General features: G+C 48.7%; 1 protein-coding gene across 1 annotated transcript in view; it reads right to left on the reverse strand.

Annotated features, from left to right (window-relative positions):
* Nucleotides 1-12441, reverse strand: part of ALG1 (ALG1 chitobiosyldiphosphodolichol beta-mannosyltransferase) — a 66813-nt gene that overhangs the window by 10663 nt on the left and 43709 nt on the right. The window contains exon 11 of the mRNA XM_082261385.1: nucleotides 3559-3673. Coding sequence (XP_082117511.1) covers nucleotides 3559-3673 — 115 coding nt within the window. The remainder of the gene's footprint in view (nucleotides 1-3558; nucleotides 3674-12441) is intronic.

Consider the following 12441-nt stretch of genomic DNA (forward strand, 5'->3'; position numbering starts at 1 on the left):
CACATTCTTTCATTGCAGCACTAGAGCAAGCCACTGTCTAAAAGAGAAACAGAAATGTCTGGGCCTGAAGAATCATAAGCTAATAACTGATGTGCCAACAAGATGGAACAGCGCATAGGACATGGTCGAGAGGTTCTTAGAACAACAACCTGCAGTTTGTGCCACCTTGCTGTCTCCAGAAGTCAGAAAAGGAGAGTCTGATCTCTACGCTCTCAATGAAACAGATGTGTCAAATGCAGAGGACGCTGTGAGTGCATTAAAGCCAATGAGGGATGCAACCTTGCTGATGTCAGTAGAGCGCAACCCAACAGTGTCTCTCATTGCCCCTCTAAATGCACAACTGCTCCAGAGCATGACAGACACCATGGAAGACACACCCATGACCCATGAGATCAAGAATGCCATCAAAACAGTTTTCCTGAAGAGGTACAGCAGTGAGGCAGAGAAGAAGAGGATCTGGGCTTCTCTGTGCAAAACCACTGCACAGAGTAGGTTAGTATGACAATTTGAATGAATTGAAATGAATTGAATGAAGTATGAATTTTTAAATGAAAAAATAAATAAAAAATTGACTTTAATATAACTTTAACTGAATATGGATTATTGCTACAGTTTGTAACAGCAAGAGGTAGTCTGGTAGGGTAGGCTGACAAAGTGGAAGTTCCATCCACAAAACGCTTTGCTGTACCCTATGATGTAATTTCAAAGGGGCAACAAATTTTGGCATGCTGTCACTTTTCCACTCCCGCTTGATGCCAGTGTTATTGTTCTGATGCTAAAAGCAGCTGGCAAATCAACTGCCTGTGGCCAGGGCAGTCTTCCCATCTTGTTGTACAAAGCCATCTCCAAAAATTGTGTGAGTGCATTAAAGCACTTTTTTAATCTACAAAGATATCAACTACTACACTATGGAATCTTTCGCTCTGCTCTGCTTTGCATTGTTTACCAGATATTCTTGGCACTCCCACTCCTCTTCCATTGGAATTGGTAGCATCACACCTTTATAGCTTAGCGCTAGTTGATTTATATTTAAAGCGGAGCTAAACCCTCCTATCCTTTACAGCGAAGGGAGCTGCCATCTTAACCTCGGTTTGATCTGCAGTTGTCATGGTGTTGAACATGTGATCAGTTATGGCATCAGCCATTTGATAGCTTGACAGTTCAGCTGAGAGCACAAGCAACTGTGACAGTTATCAGTCATGTAATACCTTGGATTTAACGGTTTTGGAAAATGGTTAAATTGATGGGTTTAGTTCCACTTTAAGTATATGGTTACCTTCGCCAACTTATAAAATTGTACCTTTTTATGTTGGTTGATATTTTTTCTTTTCCCTTTTTAGCCTGAGTGCCACAGAAATAAAGCAGGACCAAGTCCACAAATCCAAATACCCACCTCGCAACTGTCTGACATCTGCAAGTTCCCTCACTGGCATCTTCTCCCTGGCTTTTTCCATGTGCCATAGGAGTTCAATCATCCCAACACCAAGGCACCGTGCATGCCTAGCTCCGTGTACATGCTATAGATGACTGCTAGCAGGCAGTCAATTTGTTTTATGGCAGAAGAGACATAGCATGCCTGTTCTGCAATAAAGCTCCTCCTCTTTGCCTTGTACTTTTAGTTCTGCTTTACGTTTTGTGTCTAACATATGCTGTATTGTGGTGTATTAAAGAATAAGTGTTTGAAAAAAAAAAAGAAATGCAAATTTTTTGCAAAGCAATGCACCCACAAATCAGCATATCGTTGGTGTAATGTCAAGCTCCTGCAGACTCTTGCAAATACCTCCTTTGCACTTAAAAGTATTCAAAACGCCAAAGTCTGCATTTTTGAATGCGGACATTTTTCAAAATCAGCGCTATTGGCAGCCAAGTGAACCGGAAGTGACGTCGCTTCCGAGTTACTTCATCAGAGACCCAATTGAAGCCGAATCCGGCTTTGTTCGGGACTTTGACCAGCCAGAGGACGTGCTAGCTGCTCGCTCGAGTCCTGCTCCCATCCTGCTCCCTGCAAAAAATGGCCAAGCGGCTGCTGAGCCACAGCAGTTATCATTGGAAAGCCAACCGCCGGCTCTAAAAAATGGTACCGGGGTGATGCTTCTAGCTGCAGGCATCACCCCGGCACAACCACTTCTTCAAGCCAACGTACAGGTATGTTGGTTTGCGGGAAGTGGTTAATAAATGCAGGGTTGTGTTGATTTTTTGTCTCATACCTGCCAAGAGTTTTATTTTAAACTGACTTTGCTCTAAGCTAAATATTTGCAAAAGTCATCTCAGACAGAAGCTCTGAATCCTTGAGTTTTGACCTGCATGCTAGTATCGGGATTTACAGCTGATACTCTCACAATCTTTCTCATAAAATATCTAATACCAGAGGCCAAGCTGGGGCTCTAGTCACTCTAAATCAGCTGTAAACGGGATCAGGGATCTCTAACCTCTGCACAACTGTGCAAAGAATGATAGGAGTGAAAAAAAGGGTTTGCTGCAAAAAGTGTTTGAAAGCCGCTGGAGCCTAAAACTCCTAAATCCCCCAAATCTCCACCTGGAAAAGTGAACCTTTGTCTAGAACAAGAAGGATTCCCAGATTGCTCCAAGTTAGGAGCACAAACGGATAGAGTTCTCTAATAGAAGCTAACACAGAGATATTTAATCTGACTCTGAAGAAGATGACTGAAGTTTCATTAAAAAAAATGCATGACAACAGAACCATTCGCCAACACAGTCAGTAATCACATTTAGGCACACATTAACCCCTTTGATCACCCCCAGTGTTAACCCCTTCCCTGCCAGTGTCTTTTATACAGTAACAGTGCATATTATTTAGCACTGATTACTGTATTGAAGTCACTGGTCCCCAAAAAGTGTCAAAAATGTCAGTTAGGGGCCCGATCTGTCCGCCGCAATGTCGCAATCCCGCTAAAAAACGCTGATCGCCGCAATTACTAATAAAAAATAAATAAATAAAAATTCCAAAAATCGATCCCGTAGTTTGTAAACGCTATAACATTTGCGCAAACCAATTAAAATACGCTTTTTGGGTTTTTGTTTACCAAAAATATGTAGCAGAATACAAATTGGCTTAAACTGATAAAGAAATGTTTTATAGCAGAAAGTAAAAAATGTCCTTTCTTTCAAAATGGTCGCTCTTTTTTTGTTTATAGCGCAAAATCTAAAAAACCACAGAGGTGATCAAACACCACCAAAATAAAGCTCCATTTGTGGTAAAAAAAAAGGAAATCAATTGTATTTGGGTACAGCGTCGCACAACCGCGCAATTTTTCGTTAAAGTAACGCAGTGCCGAATCGTAAAAAATGGCCTGGTCATTAAGGGGGTAAAACCCTCTGGAGCTGAAGTGGTTATATTACTACTGTTTAAGAGTTCAATGTAATCCTATACTTTTTGTGTCAACTGTATCCATTAAAATGGATTGTATTATTTTTTTTTTATACCAGAGCGTCTCTACTACATCCCCAATAGCAAACTCTGTGGTTTGGTGTTAAATCTTTGTCACTTTGTTAAAGGAGTTGCTTATATAACACTGCAAAAAATGTCAGCATTATTACCATTTAAAATTTACTGCGCATACAGGAAGGCAACAGCCAAACATATCAACAACTTTCATAGGAAGGTCCAAACCACTGGAAGACTTGTGGAGACAGACTCCTAGGTCAGCTGATCCTACAGCGGTAAATAAACAAACAAGAAAACTCGTTTTTAACATTAATCCTTCAATAATATATACTGAAAACACTCCTAGTAGTTTGTTGTAAAGTTAACATCAATTAACTGGGAGATGCCCCAAACTACTCATCTAGTTTTAGATTTTAGAGGACTTCCAGTTACTGGCCACTACAAGCTCTTTTTTAAGCCCTGAGTGTTATACACTGATATTGGAAATCTAACGACTCTCCTTCTCATAAAGAGTGGACACAATGCATGGGTGAAACTCTTAGATTAGAGAAGTACATCTACCAGCATAGGGGATGTTCCCATTAATTTGAAAACCTATGGGGCCCATACTGGATACCCCAGGATTGAGCCCGCTAGGCTTGGTTATGGACAGACTACTCATTGGCTATGTTAGACCTCTGTGACTAGAGAACTTACTATATTCTCTAAAGCAGGAGCCAAAAGTGGTGGGTAAAATTTCGAATGTCTATATCATGGTCAATATTGTACTGAATTTTACATGGATGAGTCGTAACATGTTTGTACTATTGTGCATGTCCAATTATACATGTGCTGCTCTGTAAGGATGTTCAATGTATCTGTGAGGCTGTCTTGAAAATACTTTATCTGTATTGTTTATCTCAGTTTTTTTTTCCAATAAAACTTTTCTTGATTTAAAAAAAAAAATGTTAACATTAAGCAAAGTGTTACTAGACCCACAACAGTAAAATCAGTCTGTATATGCAGTAAAGCATGCTTGTCATAATCACTGTGGAACCTAAGGGGTTAATCCTCTGTATTGTGTATAAAGGGTGTGTGATCCTGTCTCTCTGATTTTCCTCTTCTTTAACTGACTCCAATCCATCTCGTAAAAGAACAGAGCATTAGGAGTCAGGCTGCACATGCTCAGTTTTGTGTGTATTGCTAGAGGGTTTTTTTTTTTTTTTTTGGGGGAGTGCATGTAATCAGCACAGGGCCAATCAGCACTGCCCAGACAGAGGATCATGGGAGAATGAAAACTCCTCCTACAAGCTTTAAGCAGAGACTGATACAAGTCACATGATTGTTATATACCGCTAATTAGAAAAGGTATTTAGCAGTTAATATTCACTAAAAAAAAATTGCCAATAATTTCCACGTTCTGTGTACTGTGGAAGACCAGATATAGTGAAAAAACTGAATTTTTGTAAAATCTTACCATAAAATTCCTTTCTCTGAGTCCTCCGACAGTCGCCGCCCCCTTCCAAGTCCTCACCAATGGGTATTGACCTTTGCTCCGTAGGAGTAGCTAGGCAACAAGAATTGTTAATACAAAAGCTTTTAGCATAGACACACCCCTAGGGGCTGTCCCCTCAGTCAATACCTCCCTGCACCAGCATTCCCAACTCAGTTTGGTAGCATAGCAGTAAGAGTACACAAAAACCCCAAAAGAGGGGCGGGGGGGGGGGGGGGGGGCGGCGACTGTCGGAGGACTCAGAGAAAGGAATTTTATGGTAAGATTTTACAAAAATTCAGTTTTCTCTTACGTCCTCCGACAGTCGCCGCCCCCTTCCAAGTCCTCACCAATGGGACGTCCCAAAGCAGTGTAGACATGAGGGGTGGGAGACGCAACCGTAGAAAGGCAACGCAGTACCCACATCAGAGAAAGGAACCTTACCACAGTAAGAGAACCAACTGGGCAACAGGAAAGTTTGCTCAACAGGAGCAACAACCCAGGAAAACAAGTAACCCAGGGGTAAAACACCCCAATAACCAAGGGCCCACAAAAACAAGGGTCCCTAAGAAACTGCCGCACTGAGAACTTTACGGCCAAAGGAGGCATCATGCCTGAACATCCACCTTATAGAACTTTGAGAAGGTGTGAACGGACGACCAAGTCGCCGCCTTACACACCTGGGCCACAGAAGCCTGATGACGGTAAGCCCAAGACGTACTCAAAGACCTGGTAGAGTGAGCCTTCACAGGGAAGGGAGGAACCTTCCCCTTCAAGGCATAGGCTTGTTCAATGATCTGTCTGATCCATTTGGCGATGGTCGCAGCCGACACCGCCATGCCCTTCCGAGGTCCCTCAGGAAGGACAAAGAGGTAATCTGACTTGCGAAAAGACTTAGTGGACGACAGGTAAACCCTGATCGCCCGGACAACATCCAAGGAATGTAAGGCAACCTCCTTCGGATGCTTAGGCTTCGCGCAGAGCGAAGGCAAGACAATGTCTTCATTCAGGTGAAATTCCGAGATCCTTTTCGGAAGAAAAGATGGGTTAGGCCGCAGGACTACCTTATCCTTGTGGACCACCAGGTAGGGAGAGTTGCAGGACAAAGCCGCCAGCTCCGACACCCTGCGAGCCGAAGTGATCGCCACCAAGAAGGCAACCTTCTTGGACAACAGAGACAACGAGATCTCCCTGATCTTTTCAAAGGGAGCCTGTTGCAACACGGACAGAACCAAGTTCAAGTCCCATGGAGGTAAAGGTTCCCTCCTAGGAGGGGCCAAATGTCGCACCCCCTGAACAAAGGTGCTAACCAATGAATTAGACGCCACAGGGCGTTGAAAGAGAACAGCCAGCACAGAAATCTGACCCTTAATCGTGGCCAATGCCAAACGCTGGTCCACTCCCGTTTGAAGGAAAGCCAACACTCTCGACACCGAGTATGAGCGAGGGGAATACCCCCTGGACTCACACCAGGCAAAATACGCCTTCCAAGTACGGTAGTAAATCTTCCCCGAAGAGGCTTTTCTAGCCTTGATCAAAGTGGGAATGACCTCAGGGGAGAGACCCCTATCCTTCAGGACCTGGCTTTCAACAGCCAGGCCGTTAAAGCCAGCGACTGTAAAGCAGGATGGAATATCGGCCCTTGAGACAGGAGGTCTTCTCGAAGTGGCAGACGCCACGGAGCGTCGACTGCCAGATTTACCAGGTCTGCATACCAAGACCGGCGAGGCCAGTCCGGCGCCACCAGAATCACCGTGTGCGGTTCCGAGGCTAACCTGCGAAGAAGCCTGGACAGCAGTTGAATCGGTGGAAAGGCATACATCAGACGATACTGATGCCAGGGCGCCACTAACGCGTCTGAGGCGTCTGCCCGAGGATCGCGCGTCCTTGCCACGAACCTTTCCACCTTGTTGTTCAGACGAGACGCGAACAGGTCCACATCCGGGGAACCCCACTTCGCGCACAACATCTGGAAGACATCCGGGTGAAGGGACCATTCTCCCTGGTCCAGGGTCTGGTGACTCAGATAGTCCGCCTGCCAGTTCTCCACCCCCGGAATGTGAACTGCCGTTATCGCCGGGACGTGCGTCTCGGCCCAAGACAGAATGTCGGCTACTTCCCGAGCCGCTCGGGCACTCCTGGTGCCCCCTTGATGGTTGATGTAGGCCACCGCGGTGGCATTGTCCGTCTGAATCCGAACTGGACGGCCCCGAAGCCGGTCCGTCCATCTCAGAAGGCAAAGCTTTATCGCCCTCAATTCCAGAATGTTGATCGGAAGGGAGAACTCCTCCTTCGACCAAGTTCCCTGGGCAGACAGAACACCACCCCAACCCGACAGGCTGGCATCCGTGGTGAGCACCGTCCACGATAATGGACGAAAAGACTTGCCCCCCCGACACCGCCGGGGACTGGAGCCACCACAGAAGATCCCTTCTGGTGCTGTGGCTCAACGAGATCCGCAGATCCAGGGATTGCGGCCGCCCGTCCCACTCGGTCAGAATCTCCGCTTGAAGACTCCGCGTGTGAAACTGGGCAAAGGGGATCGCCTCGAAAGACGAGGCCATTAAACCTAGACATCTCATGCATGCCCAGAGAGACGAGTTCCGGTTGTCCTTGAGGGACCCGACCTCGTCCTGAAGAGTCTGAAGCTTGTCCTCCGGCAGGAAGACCTTTGCTTGGACAGAGTCCAGAATCATTCCCAGGTAGGGAAGACGAACCGAAGGACACAGAGTCGACTTCGGAATGTTTATAGTCCAACCGAACTCCTGCAGTGTCCGCATCGTGGCGGATAGGTCGTCACCAGGCTCTGACTGGCGTTTGACCTTATCAGGATATCATCCAGATACCCCAAGACAGCAATGCCCTGTGCTCGCAACAGGGCCAGAACCGGGGCGAGCACTTTGGTAAAAACCCGCGGAGCCGAAGCGAGACCGAAAGGTAACGCCACGAATTTGTAGTGATCCTCCGCAATGGCGAATCGAAGGTACCTCTGGTGACCCTCGAAAATGGGGATGTGTAGGTACGCATCCTTCAGATCGATGGAGGCCATGAATTCCCCCGGACTCAGGGCAGCCACCACTGAGCGCAGGGATTCCATGCGAAACTTGCGAACCCGTACAAAGCGGTTCAGAGCTTTCAAGTCCAGAATCGGACGCACTTTGCCCTCCTTTCTGGGCACAGTGAACAGATTGGAGTAAAACCCCCGAAATCTGTCCCGATGAGGCACCGGCACCACCACCCCCTGGGCCCGCAGGTCCCACACCGCCAGGTGCAAATCCTGCAAGCGCTCCGGGGGCAGCTGAAGATTTGAGGGAAAAAATCTGCCCGCCGGCCGAGAGAGAAATTCGATCTTGTAACCAGACCGAACGATTTCCTGAACCCATCTGTCCCGAATGCGGGTCAACCAAGGTTGTAGGAAACCGCGCAGACGTCCCCCCACCCCAGAAACGGGTGAGGGCGCCCCTTCAGGCGAAAGTGGTATGGGAAGTTGAACCGGACTGGCCGGACTTCTGTTTCCCCGCCCACGGCTTCTTCTGGGAGCCTTGGCCCTTGAAGGGCTTGCCCTTGGACTGTGACCGAAAGGCACGAAAGGACCCCTGAGAGGGCCTAGACGAGGAATTCCGTTTACCACGGAAGGACTTATGCTTATTGGACTGGGGCAGGAGAGTACTCTTGCCCCCCCGTAACCCCTTTTATCAAGGTATCCAAAGCCTCGCCAAAAAGTCGAGACCCCGCGTAGGGAAAATCCGCCAGCGTCTTGCGAGAAGATTGGTCGACCGACCAATTCTTCAGCCAAATCAGACGACGATTCAGTATCGCCACGCTGGACAGGCGCACAGCCATGGGAGCTAAATTCAAGTCCGCATCGCACAAGTACATGACACCCTGATGGATCTGGTCCACCATAGCCAACGTGGTAGGTGAAGCTGAGTCAGCCACCAAGGTGCGCCTGAGCATCTTAGTCCAATCAGCAACAGCCTGTGCCGCCATAATGGAAGCAAAAATAGGCTTCAGCATAGAACCAGCCACCATATAGGCATGACGGGCAAGAGACTCAATTCTCCTGTCCGTAGGGTCCCGGAAAACCGGGGTATCCTCAGAAGGCACCGCAGTAGCTTTGTTCAACACGGCCACCGCGTGATCCACCGGAGGCGCCACACACCAACGCTCGTCGGTGGCAGGCGCAAACGGATAAAGCAGTTTAAACTTATTTGGCACAGTAAAGGGCTTCTTTAAATTGCGCCACTGTTCATTAACCGTATGGTGAAATTCAGCAGGGCAGGGAAAAACCTGCGCCGATTTGCGAGTCCTCTGTGTTCCAAAAGAAGACACCCTAGCAGGAGGAGTAGGCTCATCCTCCAGGTGCAAGGTATCCTTTATGGAAGCAATTAGCTCATTCATGAGTGCAAGCTCTTCAGGCGAGCCAGGGGGAGAAACATCAACCCCCTCCACCTCTGCCTCCCCCCTCGGACCCCACAAGGTCCAAAGATGAGCGGGACCCCGAGAAGGGTATGCCAGCCACAGCAGCCACATCGCCCTCTGAATCAGAGGAAATGGATAACCTGGCCCTTTTTGCGGATCGTTCAGCCAACAGCATCTGCACCTGAGACACTAAGGAAGCCACTACAGTGGTCAGATCGGCCCCCTCGGGGGGGGGGGGGGAAGCAGCCCCCTGGTCCCCCACCAGGGCGGGGGGAAACTTGCTATCCTGAGAATCCATGCCCCAGTACAGAAAAGTAATAAAGGTACTGGCCCTTTAATACCACGGCGAGCGCAGCCCACCGCACACTGCTGTATGCACTGACCCCGCAGGGATAGACAATACTGAGCAAGGAGTGACAGGACAAGAAGGTAAAAACCTGGAGAGAGCACACCAGACTGCTGCCACCGATCGCTGTTCCCAGAGAAAGAGGAAGTGATGCAATGCTGGCTGACTGATATAGCCTATTGAAGGCTCCGGCAAAATGGCCGCTCGGCCGGGGGAGAAGGCTACAATAAAATGGCGCCGCCATGTGCATGGATGAGCACCGCCCGCCAAAATGGCGGCGAATGGCGCCAAAACACGGCGCTGCATAGGGACAGGGCCGGTCACAGTAGTTAGGCAAAGAAAAAAAATGGCGGATCGCCGCAGCGACCGCCGCTCACACACATGTCTGCACACAAAAACTGCATCCAGAGCATAATAAACAGCAGAGCAGGATGGCCCCCCCTCGCAGCCCACAGGCAGTGCAGCCACACAGGGATCTGACAGGGAGCCCGCAGTTACACAGACATGAAGGGTACTACACAGCCACAGACTGACACCCATACAGAAGGTCCCCACACAGAAGGTGCTTACCGTACCAGATGGCGTGGGGAGCCGTCTCCAGCAACAAACCACTATCAAGGCAGACAGGGAGTGCCGCAGCCAGGACGCTTGTGGACCGCAGTCATGGCGTCCAGTGAGGTAGCCACCTCACAGGCAGCATCCCTGCAGCGAACAGTCCTGTCACTCCTTGCTCAGTATTGTCTATCCCTGCGGGGTCAGTGCATACAGCAGTGTGCGGTGGGCTGCGCTCGCCGTGGTATTAAAGGGCCAGTACCTTTATTACTTTTCTGTACTGGGGCATGGATTCTCAGGATAGCAAGTTTCCCCCCACCCTGGTGGGGGACCAGGGGGCTGCTTTCCCCCCCCCCCCCCCGAGGGGGCCGATCTGACCACTGTAGTGGCTTCCTTAGTGTCTCAGGTGCAGATGCTGTTGGCTGAACGATCCGCAAAAAGGGCCAGGTTATCCATTTCCTCTGATTCAGAGGGCGATGTGGCTGCTGTGGCTGGCGTACCCTTCTCGGGGTCCCGCTCATCTTTGGACCTTGAGGGGTCCGAGGGGGGAGGCAGAGGTGGAGGGGGTTGATGTTTCTCCCCCTGGCTCGCCTGAAGAGCTTGCACTCAATGTGCCAGGGTAAAACCTAAGCTGAACGCTCGATGGCAGGCTGGGGATCCATCTGGCTCTCAGCCCTGGGATCCAGGGCGGCCAGTCCGAGACCCAGCTCCGCATGATGATTCTTCATCAGAAGATCCCTAAACTAATGCTGACAAAATAACAGCTAGCAAGGAAAAGAGAAAAAATACTTGAAATAAAATCAAATAAAGGGTAGAAGGCTGAGACTGAGCCCCAGCACAGGAAAGCCAGCTACTCCTAAGCTAGGCAAGATCAAACTGAGTTGGGAATGCTGGTGCAGGGAGGTATTGACTGAGGGGACAGCCCCTAGGGGTGTGTCTATGCTAAAAGCTTTTGTATTAACAATTCTTGTTGCCTAGCTACTCCTACGGAGCAAAGGTCAATACCCATTGGTGAGGACTTGGAAGGGGGCGGCGACTGTCGGAGGACGTAAGAGAAATATAGATTCTGGGTTTAGTAACACTTTACCCTTTTACTGCCAGATCCGTACGGTGTACGGACCTACAGCACTAACCGTATGGACCTAATTTCTCCCTCTCCTATAAGCTCATGGTCACTTCAATGACCGTGAACTTAAAACAGAATTGTTCAGCAGACTCTGCTGAAAAACTATTTAACTCTGATCAGAGGATTACAATCTGCTGATCAGAGTTATTAACCTAAAATGTGACTGCCCCCCCATGCTGCTTCCCTGTCCCCAGCCTCTTCACCTCCTGCCAGCTCCCTGTCACCTAAAACTGCTCCCCCCACTCTCCTTTTCTATCCCCTTAATTCCCCTTCTTGCCCCCCAGCACTGATGCCCCCCACCAGGTCCCCTGCAGCTGCCTTTAGAAGCCAGCATCCCTCCTCTGCCACTCCTGCTGGCTACAGGTACTGCTGGGACTTGGAGGGGATCAAAGTTTGCCCCCCCTGCCAGTCTGATCACCCCCCCCCCCCCCATACCGGTCCCTGCACCCCTGATCCATCTATGCTGCTCTGGCGGCATCCCTCCTTCCCCTACCGCTGCTGACCTGCACTGAGCTACAGCTGTCAGGAGGAAGAGGGGTGGGTTTCTGGTAAATATGGGGCTCTGGGGGCTTGGTAAATGTGTTTTCTCTACAGTGGACCTAGGCAGCCATCGCTACCGACGGCTCCTATGTCAACTGACAGCTGATAATAGTGAACTAAGAGTTTACTATTTCAGACTGTCAGTTTATGAATGGATGAGGAGTCTCTATGCAGACTCCTTATGTATTCATGTAAAGAGATGCAGAGACTTTCTTTAGTCCCATTCTCTTTTACTGTTGATTCAGTAACACTACATTTTTTTCATATAATTATACATTTGTTTGCCTCTACAGCAGTCTAATGCCCCGTACACACGTGCAGATTATCTGAAGACTTTTGTCTGTAGACTTACCAAAACCATATAATATGAGGTCAAACCTAAACACTTTCAATTTGTATGCAATCCGGCAGGCCCTTGCACTACATAGAAAAGGTAAATCTGAAGACAAAAGTCTTCAGATAATCTGCACGTGTGTACAGGGCATTAGGCTCACATAGGTCTAAAATGAAATGCGGGGGATCAGGAGGCCCAAACAATATCGATACACATACATGTAGAAAAGCTCACTGCTACAACA

The sequence above is a fragment of the Pelophylax lessonae genome (genome assembly GCF_965119305.1).
Source record: "Pelophylax lessonae genome assembly, chromosome: 6".
In the NCBI taxonomy this organism is placed as follows: domain Eukaryota; kingdom Metazoa; phylum Chordata; class Amphibia; order Anura; family Ranidae; genus Pelophylax; species Pelophylax lessonae.